The 22,619-nt window shown below is 40.6% G+C and overlaps 1 protein-coding gene across 1 annotated transcript in view; it reads left to right on the forward strand.

Annotated features, from left to right (window-relative positions):
* The window catches only part of GRID1 (glutamate ionotropic receptor delta type subunit 1), a 1,935,592-nt gene that overhangs the window by 987,242 nt on the left and 925,731 nt on the right, over window positions 1–22,619 (forward strand). The window contains exon 4 of the mRNA XM_030203368.1: window positions 5,432–5,637. Within this exon, the coding sequence (XP_030059228.1) occupies window positions 5,432–5,637 (206 nt within the window). The remainder of the gene's footprint in view (window positions 1–5,431; window positions 5,638–22,619) is intronic.

A 22,619-nucleotide genomic window follows, 5' to 3' on the forward strand; every position in this document is an offset into this window, starting at 1 on the left:
ACATAAATGTTGAGATGGTCGACCTTAGAGATGATCATCCCCAGTTTTCGGCCATAATGAAAACTGAGGACGCCCATCTCAATAACGACCAAATCCAACTCATTTGGTCATGGGAGGAGCCAGCATTTGTAGTGTACTGGTCCCCCTCACATGCCACAACACCAACCGTGCATCCTAGGGGGCACTGCAGTGGACTAACTGATGCACTAACTGAACGAAAAAAGCCCTTCCCTTACCGATCCTTTAGCAATTCGTAAAGGAACGGGCATGCATGAAGGAAATTGCATGCAAATGAGCTGCTTGCTGTTAGCTCATTTGCACATGATTTCTTTCCTAAGGAGGAGATCCCAGTGCAGAGCAGTCAAGCATTATGCGTGGCTGCTCTGTGCATTCCAAAGACGGCTTCATACATGCAGACAAGCTGCATCTATAATAGCCGTCTACAACCTTAGAAAAGCACAAGTCCAGGTGAAAACGTCCAAGTGCTCTTTTTTTTTTTTTTTTAGAGTATGGGTGAAGGACGTTCATTTTTAGTGGCAAACTGTTCTTTTATACCATAAGCTTGAATTTGGATTTAACTCAGCGGCCTTTCTTGGATTAGCTGCCAAAAAGCACCAAACATGGTCACCCTTGGAAGAATATTTGCATTCACAGAGTATCAGGGTACCCCCAAGGGCTCTTTTAAGAGCCATTTTCTGGTCTGGTCTTTGCTGGGGCATGACTCACCTGCTGCCAGCCATGGCCCACCTAACTTTGGGGTTAGGTAGGCAGTGTAAACCCTAGTGCAGTCCAAGAGCTCACCTATCCCAAGTAATAGCAGTTCTATAAAGACATGTCATTATAGAAGTAGCATAATTTGATATTTAGGTACCAATGTTTGGGTGCATAACTTTAGGCTCCAATACTTATACCATGTAAAAGACATGAGTAAATATGGGAACCTAAATGTTAGCACCCAGGCATGAAACTTACAGTATTCTATACGTTTGGTGCCTAAATACATGACTCACCCATGCCTATCCAAGCAGATGAACACCCACTTTACAGTTAAACGCTAAAGTACTTAGGTGTTAATTTATCTCCATGTGGGTGCTTAGGTTCCATTTGAGTGCCTAAAATTATATACGTAAGAGTTAGTGTGCTTACGTATATAATTGCCAATTTTGGTCCCCTTTGATGTGCGTAAGTAGTGCTTAAGTGTAGATACCAAGTTATAGAATTGACCTTCACATGTCATTCTGTCTGAAATTGTAGAAGGGATATTATTGTTTTGGTAGTAGACTTTTTTACTTGTAGCCGTGTTAGTCCACTTTTAAAGGTAATCAATAGAAATAAAACAAAATGCATGGACAAGAAAATAAGATGATCCCTTTTTTATTGGACATAATACATTTCTTGATTAGCTTTCGAAGGTTGCCCTTCTTCGTCAGTCTGTATTTTCACATGAATTGTTTATTGTAATGTGCTGCAGATTAAGTAGCTTAGTGGAATGGAATTACTATCACCCTGGAAGAGTTACATCAAAATGACTAACATGATTGGGGCTGTCTGATGCCTGGTCCAGCAGGTCCAGTATGGTGCAAGGCCAGTCTCATAGTAAATCTGGGTACAGGTATTGAAGACTGACAGGTTTCATTGAATGGGATCACCTGGAAGAGCCTGAGACAATTTCCTCTTAGTCTTGCTTCATTGAGGAGACTAACAAATAAGTGAAATCCTACCCTAATGTCCCTTTTTATCCTGTGCTTTGCCTGTTCAAATGTTAGATTAATTTTTAATAAATAAACATTGTTTTTATTTGAGAGCTCTATTTCTGGGTTAGATTTTCTTGTCATGATATTTTAAAGTTGTGGTCTTTATTTCCTTTCAAGTTAGTTGTTTGTCTTATTGGGTCAATGATATTAGTGATGAATTGGACCAAGTCAAGGCCCTGCTGATTAACATTATTATGTCAGAAGTTCTTCATAAGACATAAAAGGTAACCATAATCGATCTATAAATGTAAATACCAGACATAATATTCTATTATATTTATGCTAAATAGAAATCTGTTTTCTATCTTATAACAGTAATTAGATTATATTACTTTGCTTAATTATTAGAATATAAACTGTTCTCAGAGATGTTTTTACAAGAAAAATGGATTTGATTAACAAAAAAACAATTATCAGTGTTATGAATAGGTATGAAATAATTAGTTGTTGAATAAAAGTAGACTTTTCTCTCTGTGATTATTACTGTAGAGTACTCCTACCCTACTGACTTTAATCTCACAAAATTTAATTGAGTGAAATCAACTACCCTATATTTTCCTCAACGATTTTATTGTGCAGTGATTTTATGTATAGAGATTAAATCTGTAGCTATGCAGGATATATTTAGGAGCATGTTTACTAAAGTGCAATAATCAGTTGATGTGTGAATTTAATGCATGGTAACTTATAGGTTATGGGTCATGCATTTGATATACTTCCTTTCCGTGGTAGAACCAAAGTGGTTTACATATTATATACAGGTATCCTCTCTGTCCCCAGTGGGTTCATAATCTAACTTTTTTGTATGACTGTGACACTGTATGCTAATAATTCACATAGTTATTGCTTACCATGTCAGGAGATGCAAAACAGGAGGTGAATGGGTGGGTTATGGGCATAGACAGCACATTACAGTTAGCACATGGTAACTTAGCATTTGCTGTTGCCCCTGAAGGTAGCGCAGGTGCACTTAGTGACTCCTGAAGAGAAAGTGGTAAGTGCATTCATGCTGTCCACAATGCATCTACTTACTGCAGCCTAGCATCCATAAGCGTAACCAGCAGCCCTTCAGCTTCTCTCTAACTCTTACCTGGAGTGCAGGCAGGAACAATGACAGTGTATGGTTTTATTATCCCCACCTTCTTTGCATCCTGTGTAGCCACACAGCTGCACATATATCCTTCTGACTCTGCTCTGGCTGCTATTGCCCCATTGGTAGTCTTGCAGTACTACCACTAGAGGACAAGGTGCCAAAATAAAGAGTGAAAGCTTTTATTTTACAGATTGACCCCTAGTGGTAGAACCATTGTTCTACTGCTAGGAATCAGAGGTGCCATTTATTCCTGGACCTCAGCCAGAACAGAAACATCCAGGGATCACTCTTGCTCTCCACTAGACACCAAGAAACCTTTGGTAAAAGCCTGGGGAGTTGTCGGGTGGGGGTAGTGAAAGCAGGCGATTAGCCAGGCATCCAATTTTGGGGGTGGCCAGGGGTGGACTGTGGGGGGCAACACATTCCTTCCTTCTCCTTTCTCCCCCCTGCATACTAAACATACCATTTCTGGGGGGAATGCCGAGTCCCTGCCAGTCTAAGAAATGCAGTTCCTGAGCTGCTCCCCTCCTTGCACTGCTTCTTTAATGCAGACGTTGGTGGTGTGCCTCAAGCCACTGACTCCAGGACTGCATGAGCATGCTCAGTTCCTGCGCAAACTTAGCATGTATGAGAAGTCCCAGCATCTGCAGCGGCTGGAGGCATGCTACACTTCTACATTAAAGCGGCAGCGCAAGGAGAAGGAGCCTGAGCCCAAAGAGGGGCTACCTAGGCTCCTAAGGTCTTCCCCCCATGGTTATGTCACATGGTGAAAGGTGCTCTGAATGATATTGGTGGAGCAGGAAATGGGTGGAAGGATATACTTAAAGAATTGATGTTGGGAGGATTGTCAGGGAAGGAGAGGGTAAGGTTCTACATGTTGTCAGAACTTTTATCACATTTAGAGGGTCATTTTCAATATGATGTCCAAGTCCGATTGTAGACGTTTTATTGAAAATGTCTAAAATTCTCCTCCTGAACATATCACCTTTCGAACCAGAAAAAAATCTATTTTTTGTTTCAAAAATCACTATTTTCCAGACATTTTTGTGCTCAGTATGTATTTCTTTAGGTACAATTTTGTGAGAGACATTGCCAAAGAGTTATTTATTTATTAGGATTATTTACCACCTTTTTGAAGGTATTCACTCAAGGCGGTATACAGTAAGAATAGATCAAACATGTGCAATAGGCAATTACAGCAGTAGAAATATTCAACTAACAATACAAAGTACGGCATGGTATACTACTTGCAATGTCAACACAATACATAATAGAACATTATAATTGGTAGTGAAGGGTAAGGCAAAGTTGTAACATATAGATGGGTAAGAAAGTAGGAAGAGTTAGAAAGTAAGGTGACTGATTTAGAAGGAAAAGTTTGCCTTTTTGTTGATGAAATGAAAATAGCCAATGCATATCCCAGAGGAAGCAGAAAACATGAGAAGATATCCCCCAAAATTAGAAGAACGGTCAAAGGAATGGCAGTTAAAATGTAATTCCAAGAAGTGCAGAGTGGTACACTTGGAGTACAGAAATCCAAAGGAGATGTACCAGATAGGAGGAGAGAGATTGATAAGCACAGCTCAGAAGAGGGACCTTTGGGTGATGGTGTCTGAAATCCTAGAGAAAAACACAGAAAAACAAGACATTGCGATGGCTGTGTGGCTTCATTCCTGGTAAACTGGCCACACATAGATCCCAGCAGAGTACAGGGGCAGCCTAGAGGTCATTATCAGTGGACTTCACATAAAGGGACCCAGGTACAATCCCACCTTAACACCCTTAATTGTTATTGTGAGCCTTCCAGGAACACCTAAAAACCTACTGTATTTAACTGTACAATACTACATAAGCCTATAGATAGGTATCACCTATCTATAGGTACAGTAGGTATTTTGTGGGTTTTGGAGGGCTCATAATTTCCACCACAAGTGTACTGCTTAGAGTGGGATATGGATCTGGCTCCCTTTCTCTACAGTCCACTGCATTAACCACTAGTCAACTCCTCGGACCAGGTTGCTGCTCTAATAGGAATGGCAATAATATCCGAAGACTCACAGAGTCTGGCATGAAGTGTCACTGTCACATCTCTAGGGAGTATGAGGGGATCAGTGACCACTGGGGGATTAAGGGGGGTCATGCCTTAATCCTTCCAGTGGTCAGCTGGTTAGTTAGAGTTCCTTAGTCATGAATGAAACAGGTCCAGATAAAAGCTCCCCAATTTATTACCCTAGATGATTTTATCTTGTTCCATTATCTCTAAAAAAAAATGTCCAAATTCTGGACCCACCCAAACCTCACCCAAACATGCTTCCAACACACCCCCTTCTGATCTAGACAAACTGTGGAGAAAAGTGCCTCAAATCTGCTGCTTTGTGCCACTTTTGAGGCATTTTTCTCTTTTGCAAATGAGCTCCTTAGTAAACAGGCCCCATAGTCTTTATTATAAGTACTATCCAGTTTGAAAACAAAGAGGATATCATAGATACAACTAATAGCCATGATCTATAATGGTGTATCTGGTGACTTTTGATTGAGAAAAGCTTAATAAACTTTAATTTATTTTTGTGTGTGTGTGTTTTAGATATTCGAGGACTGCAAGGATTTCTGGATCAGGCATCACGGTTAGGACTTGATGTATCCTTACAGAAAGTGGACAGAAATATAAGCCGTGTCTTTGCTAGTCTTTTTACCACTATGAAAACGGAGGAGCTGAATCGCTATCGTGACACTCTACGAAGAGCCATTTTACTTCTAAGTCCAAGAGGAGCCCAAAATTTCATTACCGAGGTCAGTGTACTAAGCTTTAAAGGCACGTTTCAATGGCTTATGGAAGATCTACTTAGCAACTGGTTAATGCTTGAATTTGGAAATTCACTTTAATACATCACTAGTACTTTATTCTGCACTGGAGAGGTGACCATTGCTAGTTTATATGTTGCATTTTTAGTGCATAAAGGCACGGTATATATGTATTATTTTTCATACAACAGATTTGCCTTATCATATCAACATTTTGCTTGATGATTCATATTACACATTACCAGATTGTATATGTTTGGAGATACAGGACATATATAGTATTCTCCCATGTGCTACCTAGATGGCCCTTTCACTAAGCTGCGCTAAAAGGAGCCATGCGCTATGATTAGTGCATGGGTCTCTCCGCCCGCTGAAGCCACTTTTAGCACGGCTGTAAAATGGCTGCATTTCCATTTTACCCAATAATGGCCAGATGGTAATTTCCCAATTCGAGAGTAGCTGTTATTGTGTGAGCCCTTACAACACCTACTTAGTATGCGGAAAGGGCTCACACGCTAACCATGTGCTAATTGGTTGTAGTGCGGCAATGTAGCTGTGCTAACCGATTAGCACTGTGCATGCCTACTCTCTGTACCCAAAACACACCCCCAGCGCTAAAAAATAAAAAATATTTTTAGTACTGGGAAAGTGTGCACAGAGCTACTGCCTGAGTTCGCCCCATGGTAGTGCATTTTGGCATGCGGGAAGCAGGCATTACTGCTTACTGCCACTTAGTAAAATGACCAGTGTGGTTGTATAATAATTCTAACCACATTATTATGGGTCCCTTTTACTAAGGGAAGGGGAAATGGGACTTGATATACCACCTTTCTGTGGTTTTTACAACTATATTCAAAGTGGTTTATATAGTACATTCAGGTACTTATTTGTACCAGGGGCAATGGAGGGTTAAGTGACTTGCCTAGAATCACAAGGAGCTGCAGTGGGAATCAAACTCAGTTCCCCAGGATCAAAGTCCACCGCACTAACCACTAGGCCACTCCTTCAATGTGGGCTTAATGCTTGCTAAATTGGAAGCACTGCTGGGCTATCGCAGCAGCCCGGCGGTACTTCCCACCATAAGCGTGCCATCATATCTGGAGCTACAAAAATATATTTATTTTTCTAGTGCTAGAGTGTACCCAGTGGTAATCACTGCCCGGTTACCACGGAGTTAGCGTGGGAGCCCTTACCGCCACCTCAATGGGTGGTGGTAAGGGCTCCCCCCTGAAATGGCCACACGACAAGTGCTTTACTTGCTGCATTAGCATTTCCTGCAGGAAAGAGAGACTTCCCTTTTACCAGCTGCGGTAAAAGGGGGCCTTGGCATGTATGAAAAACACGCGCTGACGTCAGCACAGGCCTCCTTTTGTCGAAGCTTGGTAAAAGGGGCCCTATGTTTGGTGGTTCACGAACTTGATCTTTGATAAACACTATTTTAACTTTTAAATTGGTGATGGAAAAAATGTTTTTGAGAAGTAGTTTATGTTAATTAAAATTTGCTTTACCACCATTTCTGAACAAACAGGTCAAGGCGATTTACAAAAATACTAAAAATACAAAGAAAGAAAAGAATGAAAGAAAACTGAATTCCATTAAGACAGAAAAGAGCGTATACAAACCAGAAACATGCAATACCTAATCATTAATAATAACATACAGTAACCCTAGTCAAGAAAAATGTAGTCATTGAGCTTCTCCAAAAGCTACAGAAAAAAAGTGGGTTTTAATATGTCAATTAAAATAAATCTAAGCTCATGGTAGAAAATAATTTGATGATAATTTTGTTTATAGGTTTTTCACTCTGTTACCTCTCTATCTATACAAAATCAATGTATCTTCCAATGTCTGCAGTAATGGAGTTCCTTTACCCAATCAGAAATGAAGGGAACAAGGAGAGCTTTTCTATTGGTTGAACATAAACTTGACTTTGCTCACATTGGCTACACAATTAAGTCAAGCAAAATCTAACATTTATTTGTTTTATTAAATCCTGCACATCGAAATGTGTAGTGATTTAGCACAACAAGCTCACCTTTGAATATTGTGCCAGCTCTCTTTCTGCTTTGTTTAGCATAATATTGTGTTAATTAGTGATTGATGTGAATTTACTTTGATATCTGTCTGATTCATTGCTTAGCTTTGTCTGTAGGTGATATTACTTCTAGTGGTATTTATCGTTGAAGGATTGAATACCTGTGGCTTTCAGAAAATTAATTTACTACCAGCTAAGGTCAGAGTTCGACAGAATTTTCTTTTTGATTGAGAACTAAAGAGGTAGCAGCTTGTACATTAAATTTTGTGTTACACTAGCAAATTCATGTTGTGAGTCTAAGACATGGAATTAAAAACTATTTTCTATGAATAAGGCATATTCCATTCAAAAGGATGATGGGGTCCATTGGTACCCACTCTAGTTTGTATGAATTATTTTTTTCACCATGTACAGAAAAGACTACTAACTTGTATAAAACCTATAAACTACTACACTAAACTGTGAATGCTTTCTCAATAGGGGCAGTAAAAATACATATAAAAATGATTTAGGCACTAGGAAGGTAATTCTATAAGGAACTACCCAGATTTAGGTAGTAAGAATGTATGCAAAGATTTACTTATTTGGATTTAGCTGTCACCTTTTTCCAGTGTGTTTTTTCTAGCAAAAAAGGTGCCGGTACTCAAATGCTAGGCCATCCTTCAGGGGTCGGGTGATCACTGAGGGATCCACCCCACAATAGCCAGGATCCTGCAGCCAGTCACAGAATCTATGACAAGGCAGAATTGGTGTATAGAGCCTGAGCTCTTTCATTAAAACTTGGGGTCAATTTTAGCAGACAATGGAAAGGTGCCGGTACTCAGTACCCCCAAGTACCCCCTCAAAAAAAACTCTGCTTTTTTCAATAGTAGCTCAAAGTGAGGTACATTCAGGTATTCGTACTAGGTATTTCCCCTGTTCCTAATCTAAAGGACCCTTCTACTAAGTTGCAATAAGCACTAGCTGTGCTTACTACAGCTGAAAAGGACTTACCATGGGACGCAGACAGGCATCCTGCGGTAAGATCCTAATCTATGCGCACAAACCGTGACTAAAACTATTTTAATTTTTTTCAAGGAGGAGGCGTGTCAGGGGCAGAGAGTGGTGTTTCTGCACTAATCAGTTAGTGCATTACATTACGGGGCACTAACTGATTAGCACAGGATTAGTGTATGAACCCTTGCTGTCTACAAAATAGGTACCGTAAGTGCTCACACAGGGCCCCTTTTACTAATCTGCAGCAAAAGGGGGGGGGGGGTCTGCTCTGGGGTTGGCGTATGTTTTTGACATGCTCCAAGGCCCCCTTTTACCGCACTGGGTAAAACTTAGATCTTTATTTTCTTTAGGAGACGGCCATGTGGCAAGTGAAGTACTTTTTCAGTATTTGCATTTGCAAAATACTAGGCTATATACAGGAGTTTTTTTCCTTTACTGCGGCTGCTATTTCCAGAAGGCACGCTTGGCTTTAAAGATTCTCTCCGTTCCTGTTTGGAGGTATTGGATTCATACATTGTTTACATTATTTACATTCAATCTCTAACCCCTGAGGCAGGCGTTCTTTAACGCCGAAACACGGCTCGTGCCAGGTCATTTATCAATAAAATACTCCTATTGTCTCAGTCTTGAAGGCCCAGTGTTGCTCCTTTTTGCAAGTGAAGTACTTGCCACACGGCCATTTCAGTGGGAGTCCTTACTACCACCCATTGAGGTAGCGGCACAGGCTCCTGCACTAACCCGGCAGTAACCGGGCAATGCGCAGCACTACCCGATTACCGCCGGGTACACACAGGCATACTGGGGGTGGGAACTATTGCCAGGCTGCTGTGGTAGTCTGGCAGTACTTCCTTTTCAGTGAGCGGTAAGCCCACGTTGGGCTTACTGCCACTTTGTAAAAGGGAACCACAAAGCATTAATTTCTTTAATGGCAATATTAGCATATGGTAATTAATTCAAATAATGGAAAATGGCCTTAGCACAGGAAAGATCACTTTTTACCGCAGCTTAATAAAAGAGCCCCTAAGTTTATACCTGAGGCAATGGAGGGTTAGATGACTTGGGACACTGGAAAGTAGTACCAGGCCACAAAAGAGTCCAAATACAGAAGTATAGTTTACTAACGAGGGACAACCCTTAACACAGGAAGAACCTGAAGTGGCGTTTCACCAGAGCAGGCTGCATCAGGGGTCACAGTCTGTTGGAAATTGTCTGAATTAAAGAAAAAAAATCTTGTGGTGCTTCTAAAAGCTGGCATCTGTTAAATGATCAAAATTGTACTCGGGGAACAATTATGTGACTGATACATAGCTTTTAGAAACACCACAAGTTTTTATTTCATTGAGACAATTTAGAACAGATTGTGACCCTTAATGCAGCCTATTCTGGTGAAATATGGACACCGGGTTCTTCCTCTTTTAAGGGTGGTCCCTTGTTAAGAAACATTACCTCTCTATTGGGACTGTTGTGGTCTGCTGCTACTTTCCTGTGTCCTTTGTTGGTCCAGTAGCTGTTGTCTCTTTTTTTTCTTCCTGGGTTAAGGGGCCCTTTTACTGAGGTGCACCGAAAAATGGGCTGTGCTAGTGTTTTGGGTGCCTGCAGATCTATTTTTCAGCGAGCCTATAAAAAAGGTCTTTTTAAAATTTTTGCTGAAAATGACGTGCTGCAAAATAAAAATTGGCACGTGTCCATTTTGGGTCTTAGACCTTACCACCAGCCATTGACTTAGCAGTAAGGTCTCACGCGATAACCGTGCAGTAATCATCTATGTGCGTAGAATGACGATTATCGCCCGGTTTTTACCATGTGCCAGAAAATAAAAAATATTAGCGAGCACGTGTAGCGGACACTCGTCAAAAATGAAATCACCGCAAGGGCCATGTGCTAGCTGGGCGGTAACTCAAAACTATGCATGTTGGGCACATGTAGGTGCCTATGCAGCTTAGTAAAAGGGCCCCTAAGCGACTTGTCCTAGATTACAAAGATCTGCTGTGGGATTTGAACCACATTTCCCTGGTTCTCAGCCTATTGCTCTAATGCTTAGGCTATTTCTCCGTACATGTGCATTTTCTGGCTACACACTAATCTTTAAATAGATGCCAATATTTGACGGTTTGTACTTTGCAGATGTGGGTTCACATGGGTGGAGTTTGAGCAAAGCACTAATTCTTTAATAATCTAGGCAGGAGCATTTACACCAGCTATGGGACAGGTGTATGTGATTTCTCTTAAAATAAAGGCGCATTTCTAACCTTTTACACCAGTATTCTATAAAAAAAGGAGGTGCTTACTTTTCATTATAGAATAGACTCCATATAAGCACAGGTGGGGCAGATTCTATATAAGGCGCCTAAAAAAAACTGTGCAGTAAACTTTTCCGTCTAAGCATATTCTATAAATGGCACCTAGATTTAGGCATGGCATATAGAATATGCTTAGTTGATATTCCAGAGCCTAAAACTACATGTGTCCATTTACACCAATTAAAACGTGGCATAAATCCATGCACGAAGATTTAAGCACACTGGGCCATATTCTATAACTACACATATAAATGTTGGAACTCCCACGAAATGCCCATTTCCCCACCCATAGCCACACTCTTTTTCTACTGCATGCATTAGAATTTAGGTGCAGTTCATTACAGAATACGCTTAGCAAGTTGTGCATGTAAATTCTAATTATTGCCAGTTAGTGCTCATTATTGCTTGTTAAGTGCTGCTATCAATGCTGATTAGCTTGTTAAGCTAATTAAGTTACGTGCATTGTTAAAGAATATGCCTGGATTTCGGCACGGATCTCTAGGCGCGCTATATAGAATCCAGCAGTTAGAGCCTGAAAATAGGGACCCCTTTATGGAATTGCCTTCTTTGTGCAAAAGCATTTGTAAAGATCAGCTTTCCAAGGAGTAAAGTTTTAAGCTTATTCTCCTATGTATGGAAGTTCATTTGAAGTTCATGATAAATGAGCTGCTGTGATGCAAACTCATGCAAAGCAACTTATTAATAATGAGTTTTACAAAAAGCTGCATGTGAAAACAAATCCAAAGATTAGTTTTCACAAAAAGGTTACCTGTAATGTAATGATTGACTTAGCTTACTTTTTCTGTTAAATTGTCTGTAGGAAACCTCTGTATGTATGTTTTCTACCTGGCTCGTTTGCAGAACACCTGCATGCAGAAAATAATAATGAGGTGTCTAAGAATTCTATGCAGTGAGTTTCTTTTGTAATTCTCTGGGCTATTCCCAGTTCTCTTTTCTATAATCCACATTGAATTGACCAGGTATATGCAGAATATAAGTAAATAATAATGCAATGTAATTTAACCATGGATTAAAAGACAAGAAGCAGACCTTGCTGAAGAAAATGCACTTTTTAAAAAGTCGTACTAATGCTGTTAATCCAACCTCCTTGATGGCTGTGCTGAATTAATGAAGGGAAGAGGAGGTGGTTCTTGGACCTCTTGGAGGACCCTGGTATGCAGGATTACCCTCCAGAGAGGCAGAGGGACCAACACCAAGTCTTCTCAAGAGGATAAGGACAAGGGAGAGGTAGATGTACCAGGAAGGACATAAAGAACCGGTCATCGTCTGTCCTCTGTATGTTCCTTGTTGTTGGTACATTTTCACATATTTATGTATATATATACGTATATAAACACACATTTGCATTAACTACAACATATAGACATCCTTACCACACAAGGTCTGTATATAAAATTAGGATTAAAAGACAATTAAAAATGCATATATGTGTACATACAGTATATAACCTCATGTATAAATGTAATTGTCATCTAATTTGAATGTGTGTGAGAATGTGTGTGTGTGTATATATATTTATATATATCCCATTACATATTACTACATAACAATGCATATGTTTATGTAATTCATTAGATTATACGTTCTGTGCAACATATTATACTGTTTTATTTTCACATTTTATTATGCTTGATTTGCTTTTTTATAATGAATGATTTGTATCTTTTAAAGTTTTTCTGAATTTTGTATGTATCATTTTTATCTATATATGTCATGTTCCATAACCTATATATGGTAAAATTTATATGAAAAGTTTTTCATTTTTATGTTCTTAACTATTTGAAGGGGTTTTTTTTGTTACATTTGTACCCTGTGCTTTCCCACTCATGGCAGGCTCAATGCGGCTTACATGGGGCAATGGAGGAGCTGCCTGTGCCTGAAGTGGGAATTGAACTCAGTTCCTCAGTTCCCCAGGAATAAAGTCCACCACCCTAACCACTAGGCCACTCCTCCTCCAGTTTATGTTTTAGACCCCTGATGAAGGCTTTGTAGCCAAAACACGGACCGTGTAGGGTCCCAATAAACTTTATTTTGGTGCTCTTACTACCGTGTCTTCAGGACTGGTCTTTCCTTGGATTTGGCGTTCTTCCACCTTTGTGTGTTTTGATATTTCTGTTTCATTTGTGGAAGTATTGGACCCCCTTCTTTCTTCTGGAGCATGGGAGGGACATGGGCGTGTCTCCAATTTATGCACATAACATACAGAGTACTGGTGTGAGCGTACCTAACTTTAGGCATACCAATGTGGGTTTATGCCAGTATTCTAGACTGACTTCTGTGCTCACAGATGCTCTTATAGACCAGGTGCTCCCTGCATAGCATTGTGGTACCTAACAGAGGGCACCCAGTCATAGAATTTCCTCCTTAGGGCTTAGATTAAACAAAAAAAAAAGGCAACAAACATCAAATGAGTAAGGCATTGCTGAGCCAGCAGCGTACCAAGGGCGGGATGGTGGGGGCGGTCTGCCCCGGGTGCACGCCGTTGGAGGGGTGCAGAGAGCAGCCGCATGCCTGTTGGCTCCGCTGGTTCCCTGCTCCTTCTGCCCTGGAACAGGTTACTTCCTGTTCCGGGGCAGAGGGAGCAGGAAGCCAGCGGAGCTGAGAGCTGCACGGCTCCTCCCAGCAGCTAAGAATGTACCCGAGGGGGGGGGGTGTTGGTGCAGCAGGGGGGGTGTCATGATGCACCTGGGGGGGGGGGGGGTTGCGTGCATCGGTGATCCGCCCCGGGAGGCAGCCAACCTAGAATCGTCACTGTGCTGAGCACTGGCCTTTTGTGAGTGTTGATGTCTTGCTTTGAAAAAAAATATATGTTTTTTCCTGAGGCATCACACTTTGGAATGCAATCATTACACTGTACATTACATTCAGAATTCAGTGTCTCAAATAGCCTATATTACAGTGCCTTAACCTAGACTAAGCTGACAGTCTTCATGACCACTTTCACAACGTGCTTGAAATTGAACATTTTTGTACTGAAAGGCTGCAGATGGAGTTCACAATGATAGCTAGGAAAATCAGGATTATTCTGAAACCACAATCTTTTTTTTTAGCAATGCAGATACATCATCAGCGGTTATTGACACAAGGTTATCTCACAGGGGCACTGATCTTCTGTAAAGAATTCTTAAAGGCCTGATGAATATCTTCACAGGTTGTTTATCCAGTTGGTGATACAACTGCCAGCATATATTCTTTTACACAGAAACCCTCAAAACATACTTTGACAAAAATGCATACTGGAATTAGGACATATGTATATATTGATTCATCAGCCTGCAAGCTGAAAAAGTCACTATGCCTTAAATGATATTTTATGATGTAGGATGGAATCTATTAAATCATTTTTATTTTATTTTTGTACCCCGCACTTTCCCACTCATGGCAGGCTCAATGTGGCTTACATGGGGCAATGGAGGGTTAAGTGACTTACCCAGAATCACAAGGAGCTGCCTGTGCCTGAAATGGGAATTGAACTCACTTCCTCAGGACTAAAGTCCACTACCCTAACCACTAGGCCACTCATCTGTATTCTCTGTTCTATAGTTTTCAAAAAGTTGTTTATCTTTATTGGTAATTATAATTTATGTATTATTTTTCATGTTTTGAAACAATGGGGTCAGTATTTAATGGGCTATCATTTGGAATGAATGTACTTCATTGATAATTGTGCATTATATCGGGAAAAGCATGCACAGTATGTCCATATAAGGCTATAGTCTATATATAATGACTAAAATCTAGGCACGTTGGATTTATCCACCTAGCGGTATTCTATAAGTCGTGTCTACACTCATATGCGGTTTATAGCATAGCACATAGGCTGGATGGGTGTGCCTAGATTTAAGCGCAACCATTTATGCCAGTGAAAAGCTGCTGTAAATGCCGATACCTTAATCTAATCAGCAAACGGCACTGTTATAATTTTAAATAGTGAAAGGAGTATTCAATTACTTTTTCTCTGTACGCTCAACTTCTCCGCTAGTTTATCCTTAATCTACTCAGGTCTATATGATCAGACAGTCATAATAGGATCATCAGATGATGACACAGATCCATGTTTCACTATATGCTATTTCAAGGTAGTCTCCCATAGTGGTTTAGGTAAATGGCTTTGTCATTTGCTTAAACCACTGTGGGTGACTACCTTGAAACAGCATATAGCGAAACATGGATCTGTGTCATCTGATGATCCTATTATGACTGTCTGATCATATAGACCTGAGTATATTAAGGATAAACTAGCAGAGAAGTTGAGCGTACAGCGAGAAAGTATACGTGAATCTAGGCACTCTCCCCTAACTTCTATAACCATGCGTGTATATTTGATTGATTGCCCCAACATGCCCACACTCTTTCCATTGCCTCACCCCCTTTTTGGCTATGTACACTGGAATTTATGTGCATCTCTTTTTAGAATGCAGTTCTTTTTTGAAGATGCCTAACAAGATGTACGCATAAATTCAATTATTGCCAATTAATGTTGATAATTGGTTGTTATTTACATCACATTTTAGTTGGTGCAAATGGATGCACCTAAAGTTAGGTGTGATTCCCGGGCATAAGTGACTTTAAGCGCAGTTTAAAGAATGGCATATTTTTGTGCTGATTTTTTGGGCGCCATATAAAGAATTCACCCATCTGTGTTTTTTCATTTGTAATACTGCACACTCTTTCAAAGGAGTGCACACTATGTTCCCGATAGTGTGTCTATTCAAACTATTCCACGAGCACGTTTGCACGCCTGCACTATTGGGAAAAGAATGCAGACTCTGTCAGAAAGGGTGCACACACTTTCAGAAGGGCATGCACTCAGGGGCCCTTTTATGAAGTGGTGGTAAGCCCAACACGGGCTTACAACTTGCTAAAAGGGAAGTACTGCTGGGGTACCACAGCAGCCCGGCAGTAGTTCCCTCCCCCAGCGTGCACCACTTCCAGTGCTGCAGAACTATTTCAATTTTTGTAGTACCAGTGTGTACCCGGCGGTAATCAGGCAGTGCCACACATTGCCCGGTTACTGCTGGGTTAGCGCAGGAGCCCTTACTACCACCTCAATGAGTGGTGGTAAACGCTCCTCCCCAGAAATGGCCACGTGGCAAGTGATTCACCTGCTGCACGGCCATTTCTTTACGAAAAGAGAAACCTGCCTTTTACCTGCTGTGGTAAAAGGGGGCCTTGGTGTGAATCAAAAACACACGCCGATGCCAGCGCAGGCCTCCTTTTGCCACAGCTTCATAAGAGGACCCCACAATGACTTTTCTCCCATGACAACAACAGAGCCAAATGAACATCCTCAGATATAACATGGGAAATGACACGGGAAACAGACATTTTCTGGCTGTCCATTCCTACCAGAAATGCAGAACAATGTATTATCTGTAGACAGTCCAATTTGGTTAGAAGACCCATCAGGATCACTTCAAAGAGCAATCACTAGATTTTTTTTACTGCTACAGGGAAAAATAATAGAGAAAGAAGGCAGTTCTGTTTTGTTCTTCTATGTGTAGAAAATATTCTTCACATCATTCTATTAATTTTAATTTGAGCTTCAGGATTCTAGTATGGGCCTCTGATTCACTTCAGAAAATGTGGAGCAAACCTGAGATACTCAAGTATTGTATATATAAATATAGCCATTCAGTCCTCCAAAATGTCTTTTCAGTGTATCAAATTTAAGATGTGGCAGCTGTTATTGACTCTGTCACCTTGCTATAGAACTAGACTGACTTTTGTGTGGTAAGGAGGGAAGACACAGTTCTACTCCATGTGCCAGTCCCTTGGCCAATATTCTAATACCATAGTTTAATAGTGAAATTAAATCTCAAATTGAGCACTCAGCATTTAATATTTGCTCATGACCACCCATACAATGCATACACTTACACAGTATATTTTGAAATTAAGTGGATTTATTAAGGCTGCTGCATGAACTCAAATTAGCATATTGAAATTAGAATACTCAAGAGAACATTGCTATATAACTCCTCGCTGAAATATTAATCAACACCTTGCTACATAATAACTTCTTTAGTGAAACGTTAAGCAACCTGAGTACCCTTGATGGTTTTCTAAGACCAGACTTATTTATTGGTACACTGCCCTTTCAACTGATATTTTATTTTGCTTGGTGGGGATGATTGTCCTTTTTGTCTGTCCTAATTAGATTGTAAGCTCTGTCGTGCAGGGACTGTCTCTTCATGTCCAGTGTACAGCACTATGTACGTCTAGTAGCGCTATAGAGATGATAAATAGTAGTAGTAGTAGTAGTAGTAGTAAATCTCCCCAACTCCTTCAGAGATCCTTTCTTCTCATGAGCTTCCATCTAAGCAGCTGTCACATAATACTCTTGGATCAGACTTTGGTGTATGTAACTGACATATTTTCATCCCATCCCATATAAAGTTGGGTCTCCTCTTTTATTGGTATCTTGTTTAACTATCCCCCCCCCCCCCCAAGATGTTTAAGCCAGGAGACAACCTTTACCTATTGGGTAATCCAAATTGTATAAGCATTGAATTGCAAGCAATTATTTTTAACATTCTTTTCACCACATTCAAACCATGCCTCGGGTGCTGTGTACCCAGCCTAGTCTGAGACTCCACCATGCTGCAACAAAGCCTTAGGCTGCCCATTTTCCCATCTATGACATCTAGAAGCTAAGCCCCTAAGTACAGGTGAGGCAGAGAAGAGGCAACATTGAGGGCACATCTGGTTTAAACTATTTCACTCAGAGTTCCATATCCTCTGGACATGCCTTCTGCTGTGGTGCAAGGTTACAGGTCTATTGGCTTGATAACCCCTGTCTCTGCCTAGCAACTACTCCCAAACCCCCCATCTTCCACTACCATATCCTCATCCTTCTCTTCTTTACTCCCTGTCTCCTGTCTGTCAGCCTATGTTTATTTTTTATTTATATTTATATCCTGCTTTAATTAACATGGGTTAAAAATTAATAGATATAATAAAACAATAAAGCCCATAAAAAACTTTCTTTCTTTCTTCCCAGTTCTATCTTTCCTCTTCCTATCCTGTCCCCCATGCCTCTGACCCTTTCATCTCTTATCGAGATCTCAGCCTCTTTATGGTTGGGCCCCAGTGATTTAGTAGTTACATCTGCCTGTAAGAGCTGCATTTCAAAGGACATAAGAACATAAGAGTAGCCATACTGGATGAGACCAATGGTCCATCTAGCCCAGTATCCTGTTTTCCAAACAGTGGCCAATCCAGGTCACAAGTACCTGGCAGAAACTCGAATCGTGGCAACACTCCATACTACAAATCCCAGGGCAAGCATTTGCTTCCCATGTCTGTCTCAATAGCAGACTATGGACTTTTCCTCCAGGAATTTGTCCAAACCTTTTTTAAACCCAGATACGCTAACCGCTGTTACCGCTTCCTTTGGCAAAGAGTTCCAGAGCTTAACTATTCATTGAGTGAAAACATATTTCCTCCTGTTTGTTTTAAAAGTATTTCCATGTAATTTTCTTGAGTGTCCCTTAGTCTTTGTACTTTTGGAACGAGTAAAAAAATCAATTTACTTCTACTCGTTCTACACCACTCAGGATTTTGTAGACCTCAATCATAACTTCCCTCATCCGTCTCTTTTCCAAGCTGAAGCGCCGTAACCTCTTTAGCCTTTCCTCATACAAGAGGAGTTCCAACCCCTTTATCATTGTAGTCGCTCTTCTTTGAACCTTTTCTAATTCCGCTATATCTTTTTTGAGGTATGGCGACCAGAACTGAATGCAGTGCTCAAAGTGCAGACGCACTATGGAGCGATACAAAGGCATTATAATATTTTCAGTCATATTCACCATCCCTTTCCTAATAATTCCTAGCATCCTGTTTGCTTTTTTGGCTGCCGCTGCATACTGAGCAGAAGATTTCAGCGTATTATCTACAAAGACACCCAGGTAACTGTGATTCGCATTATTCTTCCCAATGTGCATCACGTTGCATTTGTCCACATTAAATTTCATCTGCCATTTGGGCACTCAGTCTTCCAATTTCCTATGGTCTTGCTGCAATATTTCACAGTCCGCAAGTGTTTTAACAACCTTGAATAGTTTCTATCATCTGCAAATTTGATCACGTCACTCATCGTTCCGATTTCTATATAATTTATAAACATGATAAAAAGTACCGGTCCCAGTACCGATCCCTGCTTTCTGTAACAGATACATACTAGCATCATTAGACTAGTTAGATCTTTTCCTTCCAATAACCCATTAAATAGAGCTGCTAATGTTAGGGTGAAGGCATCTGCAAACGTCTTATGACAGAAAAAGGTATAATTATCTTTCTCTAGCCTTCTTCATATACTGAAATAGTTCTGCCTTCTGATTCCCTCCGCTTTGCACCATTCTGGAAATAGAAATCTTCCCAGTTCTGATGATTCTTGGTTACTGTAAAGCAAGCAAAGTGCCATTCTGCAAATCACAACTTATGCCTAAGAATGATCCCTGAAGAGGGCAAGTTTGCCAAAACATGGCCCATGTCGTGTGTTTTGAGTTGGTTCAATAAAACTGCTGCCTTCATCCCACTGTTTGACATCATTGTTTATGTTGGTCTTCTCGACACTGTACTGTTCATTCCTTCTGGTGTTTATCCACTGATTCAAAGGTTATCAAAAGTATTTTAATGTTTAATAAATTTGATTGATCACTTAGACGATAAAAGCAAGGCAACATGCAATAAAATTATAATATAATAAAGGTTAAATTAATATAAAGTTATAACATAATACAAGTTAAAAGTAAGGTAAATCACACAAATAAAATAAATACTAATAGCACTGAAAAAATTAATATTCCATATAGATTTTAATTTTTCTAACACATTTTCCTTATTTTCCTTGTCATAGTCCCCCTCATTCTATAACAGCTTAAAGTTATGGAATACTGCCATCTATATCCATACGTGTACACATATATGCATAAATGACAGTAGTGTGCCTAACCATTATTATGTATTTATGCACTCAAATGGCTTATTTTTCTTAACTATATTGATGCCTCCTTCTTCTTGAAGAAACTTAATTTTACTCTTTTCATAAAGTGAAATTTCCTACATTTTGCAACATCATTTTGCCAGAGAACTTTTCAGCCATCTCCAGGCATTCATTTATTCAGTTCACGATGGTAGGTGAAAGGAAATGGGAATTTTCAAAGATACCAAATCAATGTTTTCTTTTTAAGATGTACTATGATAAGTCCTGAAAATCTTGATTTTTTTCTCCCTTGTACGTAATGTGGAGGGGCATAATTGAACAAAAACATCTATCTCCATGGGCGTTTATCTCCAAGAACGGGTCCGTGAAGGGGCGGACCGAACCGTATTTTCAAAAAAAATAGACGTCCATGTTTTATTCGACAATTTGTGAGCTGGGCGTTTTTGTTTTTCAGTGATAATGGAAAATGAAAGCGCCCAGCTCAAAAACGAATAAGTCCAAGGCATTTGTTCGTGGGAGGGGCCAGGAGTCGTAGTACACTGGTCCCCCTCACATGCCAGGACACCAACCGGGCACCCTAGGGGGCACTTTTACAAAAACAAAAAAAAAGGTAAAAGAGCTCCCAGGTGCATAGCACCCTTCCCTTGTGTGTTGAGCCCCCCAAATCCCTCTCAAAACCCACTGCCCACAAGTCTACACCATTATTATAGCCCTAAGGGGTGAAGGGGGGCACCTACATGTGGGTACAGTGGGTTTGGGGGGGTTGGACAACTAATAAGCATTAAGCAGCACAATTGTAACAGGTAGGGGGGGGGGTGGGCCTGGGTCCACCTGCCTGGAGTCCACTGCACCCCCTAACAACTGCTCCAGGGACCTGCATACTGCTGCCAGGGAGGTGGGTATGACATTTGAGGGTGAAAATAAAAAGTTGTGAAACATCATTTTTTGTGGTGGGAGGGGGTTAGTGACCACTGGGGGAGTCAGGGGAGGTCATCCCCGATTCCCCCTGGGGGTAATCTGGTCATTTAGGGCACTTTTTGGGGCCTTATTCGTGAAAAAACAGGGTCCAGGAAAAGTGCTCTAAATTCTAGCTACAAACGCATACTTTTTTTCCATTATCGGTGAAAGGCGCCCATCTCTGTTCGGGTGATAACCACGCCCCAGTCCCGCCTTCACCACACCTCCAACACACCCCCGTCAACTTTGTACACTTCCGCGATGGAGTGCAGTTGAAAACGTCCAAAATCGCCTTTCCATTATACCGATTTATTCGTTTTTGTGAGATAAACATCTATCTCCCGATTTGGGTCGAAATCTAGGCGTTTTTCTCTTTCAATTATAAGGTGGATAGTCTCTCTCATTTATTTTACTGAGGACTTGTTAGTATTTATAGTAAAGAAAGTATAGAGTAACTGAAAATGAGTGTTCAAATAATACCAATGCTCCTTGTGACTCTGGGCAAGACACAAAATCTTCCATTGCCCCAGGCACAAAATAAGTACCTGAAGATGAGACTAGATTCTATATATCTTGTTTAAAAATTGGCGCCAAGATGAAATACGCCTAGACATATTCTATATAGTACACCTAAATTTAGGCGTACTTTATAGAATAAGCTTAAATTTCTGTGTAGTTTATATAACACACTGAGTGCCTATCTGCATGACTAAATGTAGTCACGGGTAGTCTAAATTATGTGCAGACCAAATGTATTCTATAACAACGCGCATAGATTTTAGAAATGCCTTTGACCCGCCCATTCCATGCCCATCACCATGCTCCCTTTTCTACTATACAAATAATTTACGTTCATCACGTTATAGAACACGCTTAGACAGTTCTGCATGTAAATTCTAATTCATGGCAATTCGTGTCACTAATTGATTGTTAAGTGGCAATTTTTGGTACTGATTGGCTTGTTAACTAATTAAGTTGCACACGAAAATCCAGAATATGACTGGATTTGCATGTGCTACTTATGTTGCGCTATATAGAATCTAGGGGATAATATGTAAACCGCTTTGATTGTAACCACAAAAAGGCGGTATATCAAGTCCCATCCCCTTTTCCTTTCATTGCCTCAAGTACAAACTTATGGGACAATTCTATAAGTTGACACCCAGAGGTATGAGCCACTTAGGCATGTCAAAGGCACCTTTGACAAGTACCTGTGTGAACTAGATGCTATTCTATTGGGTAGTGCATAAGTGCCATAGTGCCAATTTTAAGGGGGTATATACATAAGTGGAGCATGGGTGGTTCATAAGTGTGTCTCCTATGTGCATAGTTCATAGAACACTATAAATTACGCATGTCACATGCAGGCTCATTTTCAAAAGAGGACACCCATCTTTTGACACAAATCGGAAGATGAGCGTCCTTCTCACAGGGTCGTCCAAATCGGTATAACCGAAAGCCGATTTTGGACGTCCCCAACTGCTTTCCATTGCAGGGATGGCCAAAGTTCAAGTGGGCGTATTGGAGGCATAGTGAAGGCGGGACTTGGGCGTGCATAACACATGGACATCCTCGACCCATAATGGAAAAAAAAGGGTGTCCCTGAGGAGCACTTGGACGACTTTACCTGGTCTTGTTTTTCTTACGACCAAGGCACAAAAAGGTGGCTGAAATGACCAGATGACCACCGGAGAGAATTGGGGATGACCTCCCC

Source organism: Microcaecilia unicolor, chromosome 5, assembly GCF_901765095.1.
Source record: "Microcaecilia unicolor chromosome 5, aMicUni1.1, whole genome shotgun sequence".
NCBI classification, from domain to species: Eukaryota; Metazoa; Chordata; class Amphibia; order Gymnophiona; family Siphonopidae; genus Microcaecilia; species Microcaecilia unicolor.